This window comes from Hyla sarda, chromosome 1, assembly GCF_029499605.1.
Source record: "Hyla sarda isolate aHylSar1 chromosome 1, aHylSar1.hap1, whole genome shotgun sequence".
Classification (NCBI taxonomy): Eukaryota; Metazoa; Chordata; class Amphibia; order Anura; family Hylidae; genus Hyla; species Hyla sarda.
In genome coordinates, this window is record NC_079189.1 from 15,530,095 (window position 1) to 15,547,992 (window position 17,898).

Below are 17,898 nucleotides of genomic sequence, written 5' to 3' on the forward strand. Positions count from 1 at the left end.
ATATATAACAGTGATCATAGTACATATCCTCACTGTACACTGTATATACTGCACCATGACATCACCTGGATGATATATAACACTGATCATAGTATATACCCTCACTGTACACTGTATATACTGCACCATGACATCACCTGGATGATATATAACACTGATCATAGTATATACCCCTCACTGTACACTGTATATACTACACCACAGTATATACCCTCACTGTACACTGTATATACTACGCCACAGTATATACCCCCACTGTACACTGTATATTATATACTACACCATGACATCAGCAGGATATCAATGATCTCTTCTATCTATCTCACATTCATCTATCTATCTCATATCTATTTATCTATCTCATATCTATCTCATATCTATCTATCTCATATCTATCTATCTATCTCATATCTATTTATCTATCTCATATCTATCTATCTATCTCATATTTATCTATCTATCTATATCATATCATATCTATTGTTACGCCGAGCGCTCCGGGTCCCCGCTCCTCCCCGGAGCGCTCGCAACATCCTCGCTACGGCAGCGCCCCGGTCAGATCCACTGACCGGGTGCGCTGCGATACCGCCTCCAGCCGGGATGCGATTCGCGATGCGGGTGGCGCCCGCTCGCGATGCGCACCCCGGCTTCCGTACCTGACTCGCTCTCCCTCGGTCCTGTCCCGGCGCGCGCGGCCCCGCTCCCTAGGGCGCGCGCGCGCCGGGTCTCTGCGATTTAAAGGGCCACTGCGCCACTGATTGGCGCAGTGGTTCCAATTAGTGTGTTCACCTGTGCACTCCTTATGTATACCTCACTTCCCCTGCACTCCCTCGCCGGATCTTGTTGCCCTTGTGCCTAGTGAAAGCGTTCCCTTGTGTGTTCCTAGCCTGTGTTCCAGACCTCCTGCCGTTGCCCCTGACTACGATCCTTGCTGCCTGCCCCGACCTTCTGCTACGTCCGACCTTGCTCTTGTCTACTCCCTTGTACCGCGCCTATCTTCAGCAGTCAGAGAGGTTGAGCCGTTGCTAGTGGATACGACCTGGTTACTACCGCCGCAGCAAGACCATCCCGCTTTGCGGCGGGCTCTGGTGAACACCAGTAGTGACTTAGAACCGGTCCACTAGCACGGTCCACGCCAATCCCTCTCTGGCACAGAGGATCCACCTCCTGCCAGCCGGCATCGTGACATCTATCTATCTATCTCATATCTATCTATCTATCTATCTCATATCTATCTATCTCATATCTATCTATCTATCTATCTATCTCATATCTATCTATCTCATATCTATCTATATCCTATCTATCTATCTCATATCTATCTATCTCGTATCTATCTATCTCATATCTATCTATCTATCTCATATCTATCTCATATCTATCTATTTCATATCTATCTCATATCTATCTCATATCTATCTATCTCATATCTATCTATCTCATATCTATCTATCTCATATCTATCTCATATCTATCTATATCCTATCTATCTATCTATCTATCTCATATCTATCTCATATCTATCTATCTATCTATTTCATATCTATCTCATATCTATCTATCTCATAGCTATCTATCTCATATCTATCTCATATTTATCTATCTCATATCTATCTATCTCATATCTATCTCATATCTATCTCATATCTATCTCATATCTATCTATCTATCTATCTATATATCTCATATCTATCTATCTCATATCTATCTATCTCATATCTATCTCATATCTATCTATATCCTATCTATCTATCTATCTATCTATCTCATATCTATCTCATATCTATCTATCTATCTATTTCATATCTATCTCATATCTATCTATCTCATAGCTATCTATCTCATATCTATCTCATATTTATCTATCTCATATCTATCTATCTCATATCTATCTCATATCTATCTCATATCTATCTCATATCTATCTATCTATCTATCTATCTATATATCTCATATCTATCTATCTCATATCTATCTATCTATCTATCTCATATCTATCTCATATCTATCTATCTATCTATCTATCTATCTCATATCTATCTATCTCATATCATATCTATCTATCTATCTATCTATCTCATATCTATCTATCTCATATCTATCTATCTCTCTCATATCTATCTATATCATATCTATCTATCTCATATCTATCTATCTATCTCATATCTATCTCATATCTATCTATCTATCTCATATCTATCTCTCATATCTATCTATCTCATATCTATCTATCTCATATCTATCTATCTATATCATATCTATCTATCTATCTCATATCTATCTCTTATGCCTCTCCTTTCTGTTTCTAATATGTAGGCAGTGTTGTTCTCTCTGTATTGTGCAGAGTCCTCGCTCGCTCTCTCACAGATCTATGGTGTGAAGTCTCCAGCTGTTTCCATTTTCCCTGCACACACCTTAAGAAGGGTCCATATGCTCCTGCCTGTTATAAATAGTGCTGTTTCTTGAAGCCCTCCTTCCTCCATCCCTCGGGGTTTATTAGAATACTAATACCGTCCTCATTTATAAATGGATTTCTCGCAAAGTTTCTGAATCTCAAACTTTTTCACACTTTGTGTAGATTGAAAACAACAAGTATTTTAATCCAAATTCTGACAGATGTAATAGTGATCAAAGAGAGAGAAATAGATAAAAGAAAATCACTTATAAGAAATGGAGAGTATCAGGGAGGTTCTATATACACATATCTATCTATCTATCTATCTATCTCATATCTATCTATCTCATATATATCTATCTATCTCATATCTATCTATCTCATATCTATCTATCTATCTATCTATCTCATATCTATCTATCTATCTCATATCTATCTATCTCATATCTATCTCTCTCATATCTATCTATCTCATATCTATCTCTCTATCTCATATCTATCTACCTTATATCTATCTATCTATCTCATATCTATCTATCTCATATCTATCTATCTCATATCTATCTATCTCATATCTATCTATCTCATATTTATCTATCTCATATCTATCTATCTCATTTCTATCTATCTCATATCTATCTATCTATCTATCTATCTATCTATCTATCTATCTCATATCTATCCATCTATCTCATATCTATCTATCTCATATCTATCTATCTCATATCTATCTATCTCATATCTATCTATCTCATATCTATCTATCTCATATCTATCTATCTATATATCTCATATCTATCTATGCCATTTCTATCTATATATCTCATATCTATCTATATATCTCATATCTATCTATCTATCTATCCATATCATATCTATCTATCTCCTTTCTATCTTCTATCTATCATATATATCTATCTCATATCTATATATCTCATATCTATCTATTTATCTCATATCTATCTATCTCATATCTATATATATCTCATATCTATCTATCTATCTCATATCTATTTATCTCATATCTATATATATATCTCATATCTATCTATCTATCTATCTCATATCTATCTATCTAAATCATATGTTTCTATTTATCTCTCATCTATCTATCTCATATGTATCTACTATCTATTTATCTTCTATCTATCTCATATCTATTTATCTCATATCTGTCCATCTCAAATTTCTCTATCTATTTATCTCTCATATTTATCTAATATTTATCTAATATTTATCTATCTTCTATCTATCTCATTTTTATTTATCTCATATCTATCTTTGGCTATCTCATATATTTCTATCTATCTACAAGCAGGAGAATACAGCAGCACACTGCTAGCACAAAGATATAGATGAAATATGAAATGCTATATTGCTATAATGAAAACTGAAAAATTGAGGTGCTTCGCTTACCATTTGGCCAAATAGTTTGGACCATCCCACCATGATAAGGTGACCTCATTGGGACGGACCCTACACTATGAATGTGCCTCTGTGCAGTCAGTTACCAGCATTGTAAGGTCTGGGACATCCAGCACCTTATAAGATGGGTGGGGTGCAGGAACTAACATGGAGGTAGCTACTCACCCCCATATGTGCAATACAAAAAAGGATAAGTTGGCCAGCACATACTGATACACAACTATTGCATGGACCCGGCATACAGGTGCACGCTGCTAGGCTAAATATACACAAGCAGGAGAATGCAGCAGCACACTGCTAGCACAAAGATATAGATGAAATATGAAATGCTATATTGCTATAATGAAAAATTAAAAATTGAGGTGCTTCGCTCACCATTTGGCCAAATAGTGTGTACCATCCCACCACGATAAGGTGACCTCATTGGTACGGACCTCAGTTGTGTATCAGTATGTTCTGGCCAACTTATCCTTTTTTGTATTGCACATATGGGATGAGTGGCTACCTCCATGTTGGTTCCTGCACCCCACCCATTTTATAAGGTGCTGGATGTCTCAGACCTTACAAGCCTGGTAACTGACTGGTCAGAGGCATATTCATAGTGTAGGGTCCGTCCCAATGAGGTCACCTTATCGTGGTGGGATGGTACACACTATTTGGCCAAATGGTAATCGAAGCACCTAAATTTTTCAGCTTTCATTATAGCAATATAGCATTTCATATTTCATCTATATCTTTGTGCTAGCAGTGTGCTGCTGTATTCTCCTGCTTTTGTATATTTAGCCTAGCAGCGTGCACCTGTATGCCGGGTCAATGCAATAGTTGTGTATCAGTATGTGCTGGCCAACTTATCTTTTTTTGTTTCTATCTATTTATCTATCTATCTATCTAATATATACCAACCTTATATATCTCTATCTGTCTATGTGTCTCTCTTTTCTTTTATCCTGAGATAAGATTACATAATGTTTCTGATGTTCAGAGATCAGTCCTCATTCTTGGCTCAGTCTAAGGATACATCCTCTTTTTCTATTACACCATTCACCAAAAGCGCAGAGATATCTAAGTTATATTTACATTGAGCTTCGTATAGAAAAACATATGGAGGAGCTGGATTCTCCGCACAATCAATGAGTCAGTAAACTCCCCCTCAGATATGTCTGTTATGTAGATTAGCGCAGCATATAGATAAACCACAGTGCTGCTTCTGTATTTTCCCGACTTTTTTTGCAGTAATATTCTGGTCCGGAGTATCAGCGACCAGATTTTGAAGAAATAAAACACCAACTCATTAATGACTCAAAAAATAGTTTAAAAAAAAATCCCAATTTTCCCACATACATTGACCAAATAGAGGTAGATACCAGCTGTTCACAGAATCTGTATACCATATAAGTGATTACATACAGGACTATATAATGGTAAATAACAGCTGTACACAGGATCTGTATACCATATAAGTGATTACATACAAGACCATATAGTGGTAAATACCAGCTGTACACAGGATCTGTATACCATATAAGTGATTACATACAGGACCATATAGAGGTAGATACCAGCTGTACACAAGATCTGTATACCATATAAGTGATTATATACAGGACCATATAGAGGTATATACCAGTTGTTCACAGGATTTTTATACTGTATAGGTGATTATATACAGGACCATATAGAGGTATATATCAGATGTACACAAGATCTGTATACCATATAAGTGATTATATACAGGACCATATAGAGGTATATACCAGTTGTTCACAGGATTTTTATACTATATAGGTGATTATATACAGGACCATATAGAGGTATATATAAGATGTACACAGGATCTGTATACCATAGAAGTGATTACAGTTATATCCAGGACTCACAGGTGACATCTTCTCTGATCAGAGTCATCCATTTTTCTTTTTCTTCTCTGTCCGGCTCAGACCACCATGATGAATTTTCCTGGCCAAGACTCGTTTCCACAGAACATTTTGGGCCCCTTGTCAGCACATTTTCCACCTCTTTACAAACTACCCATGTGTATTGCCCCACACAGTAATAGTTCCTGCTTTGTGCCTCCATATATAAGTTTAAGCCAGATATAGTTGTAGACCCCCTCTCGGTTCCTTCATACAATGGACATAAAAATTCTACACACCCTTATAAATCATGTGAGAACTGATGTTTGTTTTTGTATTCTTCAACCAGGCTTGGATGTTTGTCTTTGTAAGAAAAGGCTTCCATCTTGCCACCCCACCCCATAGCCCATTCATATGAAGAATACAGGAGATTGTTGTCACTTATAGCACACTACCAGTACTTACCGGAAATTCCTGCAGTTCCCTGAAGGTTGCAGTAGGACTCTTGGAAGCCTCCTGGCTTGTCTTGTTATCAATGGAGGGACATCCAGTTCTTGGTAATGTCTCTGTTGTGCTATATTTTCTCCACTTGATGATGATGTCTGTGTGTTCCAGAAATTTGTAGCGCAAGGAGCAACATTAACCAAAAGTAAAAAGGTCTGAAAACTTACTACCCCAGTGCAAAATTATAAAAACGGAAAAGCCAAAAAGCCAATCTAAACAAACCTTGACTAAAAGCTTAGAAATCCAGGCGGGAACCCTTTTCCTCTTTTCCGTAACACATTCTCTTTTTGTTTTGAAAACAATTGCTGCTCGCCATTGATAGAAAACAGTTATCTCTAGGGGACCAATATAAATTGTCCTAAATAGTTTACCTAAAATAAAAAAAAAAAAGGTCCAGATATCTACATCCTATAGCTGGGAGACATTCTTAAAGGGGTATTCCGCTACTCAGCATTTGGAACAAACTGTTCCGAACGCTGGAGCCGGCGCCGGGAGCTCTTGACATCATAGCCCCGCCCTCATGATGTCACGCCTCACCCCCTCAATGCAGTTCTATGGGAGGGGCGTGTCAGCTGCCACGCCCCTTTCCATAGACTTGCATTCAGTGGGCGGGGTGTCAACATCATGAGGGGTGGGGCTATGACATCACGAGCTCCCGGCGCCGGCTCCAGCGTTCGGAACAGTTTGTTCCAAACGCTGAGCAGCGGAGTACCCCTTTAATGTTAGGGTCCCCACCCCCAATACAAATTCTGGAATTAAAAGGAAAATGACATTAATACACATTAAAGGAGTTGTCTCTTGATAACCATCTTCACCTCGGGAATATTATTAGATTCTATAGTGTATTGTCCTCCCTGCACTCTTGCAGTGAGCAGTGCAGTTAGGAAGAGCAGCCTATCACTGCTGGGGCTTCATAAGACTTGGTAAGCTGGGTGGCACACATACTGCTTGCCACCCAGCTCTTCCAGTCTCCTGAAGCCCCAGCAGTGATAGGCTGCTCGTCCTCACTGCACATAGCAATTCCCATCTTCCTGCCCACTTCTCTCCCCCTTCACTTTTCTTTTAGCCCTCTTCCTGCCTCTGCACTAATTATTCTCTGCACCTGCCTGTCAGACAGTTAAATCATACTTTACCTTGGAGTTGTTCCGGTGGCAGGATGTTTAAAAGTCCTGGGCAATCTCCGCAGCTCAAAAGAAATGCTATTAAGAGATGTACGTTAAGTCCCATAGACTCCTCTGTTTTACTCTGGATGAAGTATTTGAGTATTTTTTACTTGTTTCTCGTGATCCTAGAGCCTAGATGTAGTTTCTGATAGGGAGGTTTAGTCCAGGGTTAATATAGGGACATTGCAGGGACAGCAAAGGAATAGGTTTAGGGAAAGAGTAGGCCCAGTTATCTAGTCAGTCCTTGTATTTATTCCTGTTTTGTCACCTTCTGCTTCATTCCTGACCGCTATCATCATCATTCGCTTGTGTCATCATCCATTTATTCATCTCTAGTTCCTGTCGTCTTATGGGTGAGTTGCTATTCTTGTTACCTGCCAGTATTGATACACGCTTGTGTGTTTTTCTTGTGAACATCTGCTTGTCATACTGTACATTCTTTGGGTATCTGAGTATTGGGAGCCACATTTAGGACCCAGAAAAAATGACTGCTATAGGTGAAGCCAAATTCTGCCATCTAGTGACCACCAGGTATTATTACTCATGGGTCAATATAATTTTGGCGATACCAAATTTATATATTTTTTACATTTTATTTAGTTTGGCCTATAACTAAATATCTCGGCCATTTCCATATGTATCCTGAACACTATACCTGTTTCGGAAGGAGTTAAAATATAATTTTCTATGACCATCCAATAATCCTGAATATCTCATAATCTAGGTCACAGTGGATATATGTGATTAGAACGTCTCCTTGGCCACTTTGTACGATAGTATTTCCCAACCAGGGTGCCTCCAGCTGTTGCAAAAGCATTGTCAATGAGATATCAGCACCTGCTGTATTCATTCTCGGTCTGCTCCTCTGTCTGTGGGATTGTGTAGCACAAGGCAGCATACTATATACACACACCTAATTCTCCCTAAATGTACCAATAAAGATATATATATATATATATATATATATATATATATATATATATGTGTGTGTGTGTGTGTGTGTGTGTGTGTGTATCCTGCCAGCACTTTATCTGTGCAGGAAGGAGTTAAAAATATAATTTCCTACATCCATTCAATAATCCGGAATATTTGATAATCTTGGTCACGGTGGATATATGGGATTAGAATGTCTCCTTGGCCACTTTGTAGGCCAAGAAGACATTCTAATCTCATATATCCACTGTACTAGTATTTCCCAAATAGAGTGCCTCCAGCCGTTACAACAGCATTATCAGTGAGATTTTAGCACCTGCTGTATGCATTCTCTGTCTGCTCCTCTGCCTGTGGGATTGTGTAGCACAAATCAGCATGCTGTGAGTTGTAGTTTTGCAACAGCTGGAGACGCCCTGGTTGGAAAACAATGTTGTAGGAGGATGTCATTAGATCGTACTCTTGGTTGTCCACTAGGGGCAGTGTACATAAAACAAGATATCTTATGAAATGATCATGGAAATATCCCTCGCTCATTTTGTCATGTCTATAACTAAGTCTCCTGACTAACCTCTCCTTAATGTGTCTTTACAGGCGCTGCTAGAGACGGCTCTCACCAGAGTGGTGCTCCCCATGCCTATCCTAGTTCTACCTCCCATTATAATGTCTGGACTTGAAAAGTAAGTGCTCCATTATCTAACTAGATTATTGTTATAGTCCATCTCATAAGATGGCCATCGAAACGTCTTGACCACAAGATCGGGGGCCCATAGCAATGATTATAGTTAGGGCTGCTGGACACCTACGCACACCTGTCTACCTGGTGACCCTCATCCTATTTTCACGACTTAAGCACACATGCCACTTTTTTGGTTTTCTAACATTGCTGCGTGTGTGTACTTCCTGGTTGAATAGTTTCTCAGTACTACAATTCCCAGAATGTGTTGTTTTCCTCATCTCTTTTATCTCACCCTACCTATCATATTTACTCCCCTCCGACGGCATTCTCCACCCAGATTTGTTGCAGAACATCTTATTTCTCTACATTATTAGTGATATTTCAGCACCTGCTGTATTCATTCCCTGTCTGCTCCTCTGCCTGTGGCATTGCTCAATAGAAGGCAGCATGCTGTAAACACATCTCAGTCTCCCTTAAAGGGGTACTCCAGTGGGAATTTTTTTATTTTTTTTTTCAAATTAACTGGTGCTAGAAAGTTATACAGATTTGTAAATGACTTCTATATAAAAGTCTTAACCCTTCCATTACTTTTCAGCTTCTGTATACTACAGAGGAAGTTGTGTAGTTGTTTCCAGTCTGACCACAGTGCTCTCTGCTGACACCTCTGTCCATGTCAGGAACTGTCCAGAGCAGGATAGGTTTGCTATGGGGATTTGCTCCTTCTCTGAACAGTTCCTGATATGGACAGAGGTGTCAGCAGAGAGTACTGTGGTCGGACTTGTGGTCAGAGGCAATGACATCACTTTGGGGGCAGGGCCACGCCTCCTGATACAGCAGATGATGATGCGTTGTCCCAGAGAAAGGAAGGAGCCAGGGAGTTGGAGCCAAGACCATACTGACTAGAGAGGACTACACAACTTCCTGTCAGCATTTCATCTTAGAATATTCTGAAGCTTTTGCAACTTGTAATAACACTGTATTAGTAACCTATATATATATTGAGGTGGTAGTTTTATTTAAATATAATTCTATAATACTGGAATACCCCTTTAACCCCTTGACAACCTCTGATGTATAACTAGGTCATGTGGCCATGAAGGTGTTCGGTGAGGCCTCAGCTCTACCTATAGAGCCCAGATGTAATGGATCAATGCAGTACATATCCAATTGTTCATACAAGATTTTCAAAAGCCTTTATAAAAATATATATATTAATTAACCCCTTCTATAATAAAAATTCAAACCACTCAACTTTTCTTTTTTTCTCAATGAAAAACAAAGGAAAATAGAAAACAGTGAAGGGTGTATGTGAAAAAAGAAATACACTAAAATATGGTGCAGCAGCCTCCCATTGTTTTCAGTAGTATTCTTCAGCACCATATACTCTACGGAATTTCCGCTGCAAAACTTCTGGACCCCAGACTTGTTCATTCTTTCATTGTAATCCGCCCTGAAATACATTGCCGTCTATTCAGATGGCGCATTTCTGAGCGGTCCTAGCTCCGACTTGTTTTTCCATAGTGTGAATGAGCCCTAACGAATGACATTTGGAGGCACATGGATATGAAATAGCTGCTCGTCCTACTACCACACCAGTCATTTTCTACCATACATAGCGCCGTACGTTTTGTAGAGGCAGTGCCTGGTACTGCAGCTTAAAGTGTCCCTCTCATTTACCAAAGCTTTTGACCTGTCACAGAGACATGTGAAAAGTTTTGATCGGCACGTGTTCAGACCGACGCACTTAAAGGGGTACTCCACCCCTAGATATCTTATCCCCTATCCAAAGCATAGGGGATAAGATGTCTGATCGCGGGGGTCCCACTGCTGGGGACCCCTGTGATCTCGGCTGCGGCACCCCAGTCATCTGGTGCACGGAGCGAACTTCGCTCAGTGCCTGATGAGTGGTGATGCGGGGCCGGAGACTCGTGAGGTCACTGCCACACCCCTTGTGACATCACGGCGACGCCCCCTCAATGCAAGTCTATAGGAGAGGGTGTGATGGCCATCAGGCCTACTCCCATAGACTTGCATTGAGGGGGCATGGCTGTGATGTCACGAGGGGTGCGGTCGTGACGTTACGAGCCTCCGGCGCTGCATCCGATGCTCTAAATGAATGCCGGGTGCAGCAAGGAAATCGCGACCCCCACGATCAGACATCTTATCCCCTGTCCTTTGGATAGGGGATAAGATTTCTAGGGGCGGAGTACCCCTTTTAAGCATTAACGTCCATTGTAAAAACTCTTGACATGTTGTCCCCCAAACATTTCACAATAAATCTAATAATCTGCACCAAAGATTCACCACGGGGCACATGACTTCTTCAGAATCGATGTAGAAGTTGTAGGAATGCGTTTACAAACAAGTAGCAATGGCCGTACATCGACATTTCAACCGTAATCCTGTATGACCAATCCAAGTGAGCGTGCTCTTTTGTTGAGATGACACTAGAAGCAGAGAAGATGACACATAGGCACATCACACCTTACTGTTTCGAAATCATCTCTCTGCTCCTAGGTGCTTAGGAAAAAAGCACGCTCACTTGGATTGGTCATGCAGAATTGCAAATGGGCACGTGAAATGAGGATGTATGGTCATCACTAGAAACAGTAAACCTTGCGCCCTGTGTATGTTGGATCAAGTCAGCATGGTGCAGGTGGGGGACCCGGTAATGGATTTCACCTGGACTTTGTAGATGTTATTCCACGGTTTTGGGTCCGGTCACAAAACCGGAAAGGGGGCAAAAATAAACCGACCGAATCCCCGAATTGAATAAACGTAGTGTGAACCCAGCCTTACGTAGACATCCATTTATCTGAATGACTTTTTCGCCGTATAAGACGCACTTTTTCTTCCCCAAAACTGGGGGGAAAAAGTCGGTGCGTCTTATACGGCGAATACACCCCTATCGCGGCGGTCCCTGCGGCCATCAACGGCCGGGACCCGCGGCTAATACAGGACATCACCGATCGCGGTGATGCCCTGTATTAACCCTTCAGACGCGGCGATCAAAGCTGACCGCCGCGTCTGGAGGGAAAGTGACACTAACCCGGCTGTTCAGTCGGGCTGTTCGGGACCGCCGCGATTTCACTGCGGCGGTCCCAAACAGCCCAACTGAATAGCCGGGTTAGTGCTTACAGGACACCGGGAGGGACCTTACCTGCCTCCTCGGTGTCTTCTCCGTTCAGGGATCCCCTGTATGGCCGGCGCTCTCCTTCCTCGTCATCACGTCGTCGCGTACGTGCGTCGGCGTGCGTAACGACGTGATGGCGGCGACGGAGAGAGCGAGGATACCCGGCCGGCAGCAGAGACGTTCCGGAGCAACGGGGACACGGCGACAGCGATGGAGCGACATCCAGGGCAGCGGTGACGGGTCCGGAGCGGCGGGGACACGTGAGTATTACATCCTATGCAGTGGTCTTCAATCTGCAGACCTCCAGATGTTGCAAAACTACAACTCCCAGCATGCCCGGACAGCCAACGGCTGTCCGGGCATGCTGGGAGTTGTAGTTTTGCAACATCTGGAGGTCCGCAGGTTGAAGACCACTATTGGTCTCAAAATCTTAATTTTTTTAGATTTCGCACCTATAAATTGGGTGCGTCTTATACGCCGGTGCGTCCTATAGGGCGAAAAATATGGTATTTAAAAATGAAAGCAGTGATCTGATTGGTTGCTATGGGCAACTCAGCAATGTTTCCTCTGGACAGGTTTTGATAAATCTCCCCCAAAAGGGGCAATTTATCTAAACCTGTCTAGAGGAAAAGTTGCTGAGTTGCCCATAGCAACCAATCAGATCACTACTTTCACTTTTGAAAAGGCCTCTGAAAAATGAAAGAAACAATTTGATTGGTTGCTATGGGCAACTCAGCAACTTTTCCTTTTAGACAGGTTTTATTAAATCTCCCCCCCCCATAATATCTAGCAGGCCGTGGCTTTCCAGACAAAAATGCGTTGTTTTCCACCGTCTGCACTTTTGTCAGAGATAGGACATCACTTTCTGAGGAATCGCAGTATTTTACTGACACAGACGGTATTTTGGCCACCCTGCCGGAAGTGTTTGTATTACAAATACCGGCAATGCAATAGCCGGTATTTATCCAACCGATCCTCCCACTACCGGAATGTTGCACCATATACTATATCAGTGTTTCCCAAACCGGGGGGCCTCCAGCTGTTGCAAAACTACAACTCTCAGCATGTCCGGACAGCCAACGGCTGTCCGGGCATGTTGGGAGTTGTAGTTTTGCAACAGCTGGAGGCCCCCCCCCCCCCGGGTTGGGAAACACTGACCTATACTATATACTACTATATAGTCCAACATGCTGGGAGTTGTAGTTTTTCAACAGCTGGAGGCACCATTGGCTGGGAAACACTGACCTATACGACATACTACTATATAGTCCAACATGCTGGGAGTTGTAGTCTTTCAACAGCTGGAGGCACCACTGGCTGGGAAACACTGACCTATACTATATACTACTATATAGTCCAACATGCTGGGAGTTGTAGTTTTTCAACAGCTGGAGGCACCACTGGCTGGGAAACACTGACCTATACTATATACTACTATATAGTCCAACATGCTGGGAGTTGTAGTTTTTCAACAGCTGGAGGCACCACTGGCTGGGAAACACTGACCTATACTATATACTAATATATAGTCCAACATGCTGGGAGTTGTAGTTTTTCAACAGCTGGAGGCACCACTGGCTGGGAAACACTGATCTATACTATATACTACTACATAGTCCAACATGCTGGGAGTTGTAGTTTTTCAACAGCTGGAGGCACCACTGGCTGGGAAACACTGATCTATACTATATACTACTATATAGTCCAACATGCTGGGAGTTGTAGTTTTTCAACAGCTGGAGGCACCACTGGCTGGGAAACACTGACCTATACTCTATACTACTATATAGTCCAACATGCTTGGAGTTGTAGTTTTTCAACAGCTGGAGGCACCACTGGCTGGGAAACACTGACCTATACTATATACTAATATATAGTCCAACATGCTGGGAGTTGTAGTTTTTCAACAGCTTGAGGCACCACTGGCTGGGAAACACAGACCTATACTATATACTAATGTATAGTCCAACATGCTGGGAGTTGTAGTTTTGCAACGGCTGGAGGCCCCCCGGGTTGGGAAACACAAACCTATACTCTATACTACTATATAGTCCAACATGCTGGGAGTTGTAGTTTTTCAACAGCTGGAAGCACCACTGGCTGGGAAACACTGACCTATACTATACACTATATAGCCCAACATGCTGGGAGTTGTAGTTTTTCTACAGCTGGAGGCACCACTGGCTGGGAAACACAAACCTATACTCTATACTAATATATAGTCCAACATGCTGGGAGTTGTAGTTTTTCAACAGCTTGAGGCCCCACTGGCTGGGAAACACTGACCTATACTATACACTATATAGCCCAACATGCTGGGAGTTGTAGTTTTTCAACAGCTGGAGGCACCACTGGCTGGGAAACACTGACCTATACTCTATACTACTATATAGTCCAACATGCTGGGAGTTGTAGTTTTTCAACAGCTTGAGGCCCCACTGGCTGGGAAACACTGACCTATACTATATACTAATATATAGTCCAACATGCTGGGAGTTGTAGTTTTGCAACGGCTGGAGGCCCCCCGGGTTGGGAAACACAAATCTATACTCTATACTACTATATAGTCCAACATGCTGGGAGTTGTAGTTTTTCAACAGCTGGAAGCACCACTGGCTGGGAAACACTGACCTATACTATATACTAATATATAGTCCAACATGCTGGGAGTTGTAGTTTTTCAACAGCTGGAGGCACCACTGGCTGGGAAACACTGACCTATACTATATACTAATATATATATAGTCCAACATGCTGGAAGTTTTAATTTTTGTTTGGGGCAGCTGCTGAGCCACAGGCTGTATCAGGGCATCCTGGGAGTTGTAGTTAGTAACTAACTGCAGTTCCCAAATTTAAAGGGAACCTGTCACCAAACTAAACTTTTAATATATTGTTCCTTGTGTAATTATAAGACACTTTGCTATTTACTTGCTGTTAAAATTCTCAACCTTTATAAGTTTTTAATGTGATTGAAAAAATGACCACTAGGTGGCTCTGTTCTTTACAGTTAGTTTGGTCTGCTCCCAGCCTGGCAGGAGACCAAACTCAGGAAGTGCATGCGAGGCATAGCGAGGCATAGCTCTAGCGGCTTCAATGACATAGCGCCCCTCCCGATCACAGACTGTAATGTGTTGTTGTTTTTCAACTGTGTTTCTTCGATATCTAGTGATGGAGCGGAGTGTTAGTGTAGCATGTGGTACGGTGTATAGGGAACCTGTGCTGTATATTGTACTGTCATGCTTTGTGTGATTGTAATTTAAGCACGATCCTTCCTCTAATAATAAGATATCGGCTCATTTCTGGGAACAGGGTGGAGAATCCATTCCATCCATGGCTGCATTAGGATATGATCCTTCCATGAAGTGTATGTAGACCAGTCGGGGCAGATGTCCCAGTTCTGGCCGGATGAGGAGCCCAGCTCTTTGATGTGAGACGCTGTCAGCCCTGCAGGACACGAGGTCACATAGCCGGGATAGATGCCTCTCCATTAACTACAATAGCTTCAAAGTCAGGCCGGGCCCCTTATCTGCTATTTATTGCCGGCCAGTTTCCATGTTAGAGGGGCAGGTTATCTCCTTGGGATCTTGGAGCAAGACATGATCTGCCCTGGGTTTTACGATGACTCCTACCTGTGTCTTATCTCCCCATTAGGAGCTGAAGACGCTGCCGTGTCATGTTGGGTGTAGACCCCTCAGATGACACCTCAGGTGTGTGCGGGGAACAGAAGGAGATCACATGAACAAGATCTCACAGATAACCAATAAATACATGTCCATGAGCAATGCTTTGGTGTCCATTGTTTAGAAAGGGCGTCTACCATTGGACATGCCTCCTTATGTCATATACTGCACCTACAAGATGACCAAAATGACAGAAGCCAGTACAGTGGTCCCTCAAGTTACAGTATTAAAGGGGTACTCCCCTGGAAAAAAATAAAAATTAAATCAACTGGTGCCAGAAAGTTAAAGGGGTTATCCAGGAAAAAGCTTTTTTTAATATATATATATATATATATATCAACTGGCTCCAATTAAACAGATTTGTAAATGACTTCTATTAAAAAATCTTAATCCTTTCTGTACTTATGAGCTTCTGAAGTTAAGGTTGTTCTTTTCTGTCTAAGTGCTCTCTGATGACACCTGTCTTGGGAACCGCCCAGTTTAGAAGAGGTTTGCTATGGGGATTTGCTTCTAAACTGGGCGGTTCCCGAGACACGTGTCATCAGAGAGCACTTAGACAGAAAAGAACAACCTTAACTTCAGAAGCTCATAAGTACTGAAAGGATTAAGATTTTTTAATAGAAGTCATTTACAAATCTGTTTAACTTTCTGGAGTTGATATATAAAAAAAAAAGTTTTTCCTGGATAACCCCTTTAAACAGATTGGTAAATTACATCTATTTAAAAATCTTAATCCTTCTAGTACTTCTCAGCTTCTATTTGCTCCACAGGAAGTTATTTTCTTTTTGAATTTCCTTTTCAGTTTGACCACAGTGCTCTCTGCTGACACCTCTGTCCAGAGCAGGAGAGGTTTGCTATGGAGATTTGCTCCTACTCTGGACAGTTCCTAAAATGGACAGAGGTGTCAGCAGAGAGCACTGTGGTCAGACAGAAAGGAAATTCAAAAAAGAAAAGAACTTCCTGTGGAGCAAATAGAAGCTGATAAGTACTAGAAGGATTAAGATTTTTAAACAGAAGTAATTTACAAATCTGTTTAACTTTCTGGCACCAGTTGATTTAAAAAAAAAATGTTTTCCAGGGGAGTACCCCTTTAATTGGTTCCAGGATGACCATTGTATGTTGAAACCATTGTATGTTGAAACCATTGTATGTTGAGACCATAACTCTATGGAAACCTGGTTATTGGTTCTGAAGCTACCAAAATGTCATCCAAAAATTGAAAAAAGTGAGGATTAAAGAAAAATAAGTACATAACTAATATAGATAAAGCAAATCCTTACATATAAAAGTAATAAAGATCTGCTGGGAGCTGTAATCACTGTCTATGTAGAGGACAGGAGCTTCTTCAGGGTCCTGTACAGTACACGCAATGTCCTAAAAGAGTAAAATGGAGCCGCCCTCACCTGGTGTCCAAAGGAGCAGCTAACTGTGACTCAGGTAATGAGTACAGAACATGTAATACCTCCCTGTACTGTAGGAGGCGCTACCAGGCAGGAATTCAGTGCCTACGCTTTAGTAATACAGGGGTTTTACCAGTCAATGCCCATTTTATATGGTCGGTACTTCCAGCCATTAACATGTATCACAGATCTGGACTGTCTGTAGCATTGTATGTTGAGAATGGTTTCATGTTACAATGGTCCAGAAAAGATCATTGTATGATGAAACTATTGAATGCAATATAGAGAATATAAGCTTACACTCACCGTTCCTGTAGTATAATCTGCTGGGCCTATTTTCAGGTAGTGTCCTGGAGCTACAGCTCCATCAGCCCCTACCCTAATACCGACCTTCTAGTGGGTGTGTGGCCATTAGAAGATGCGGGGCACTCAGAGGCAAACAGACGTTTTCCCACACAGCCGTGTGCTTCTTCCGGCCTCTAAGAGGCCGGAAGAAGCACACGGCTGTGTGCGAAAATGGCTGTTTGCTTCTGAGCTCCCCGCATGTCTAGATCTCCCTGGTCGAACGGAATAACCATCTGAAGATTATACTACAGAAACGGTGAGTGCAAGCTTACATTCTCTATATTGCATGATTTAGCGTCCTACCCCGTAAGAGAATGTAAGCTTGCACTCACCGTTTCTGTAGTATAATCTTCAGATGGTTATTCCGTTTGGCCAAGGAGATCTAGACATG

General features: G+C 41.7%; 1 protein-coding gene across 1 annotated transcript in view; it reads left to right on the top strand.

Moving 5' to 3' along the window:
• Nucleotides 1-17,898, top strand: part of SFXN5 (sideroflexin 5) — a 296,507-nt gene that overhangs the window by 146,978 nt on the left and 131,631 nt on the right. The window contains exon 12 of the mRNA XM_056552672.1: nt 8,865-8,950. Within this exon, the coding sequence (XP_056408647.1) occupies nt 8,865-8,950 (86 nt within the window). The remainder of the gene's footprint in view (nt 1-8,864; nt 8,951-17,898) is intronic.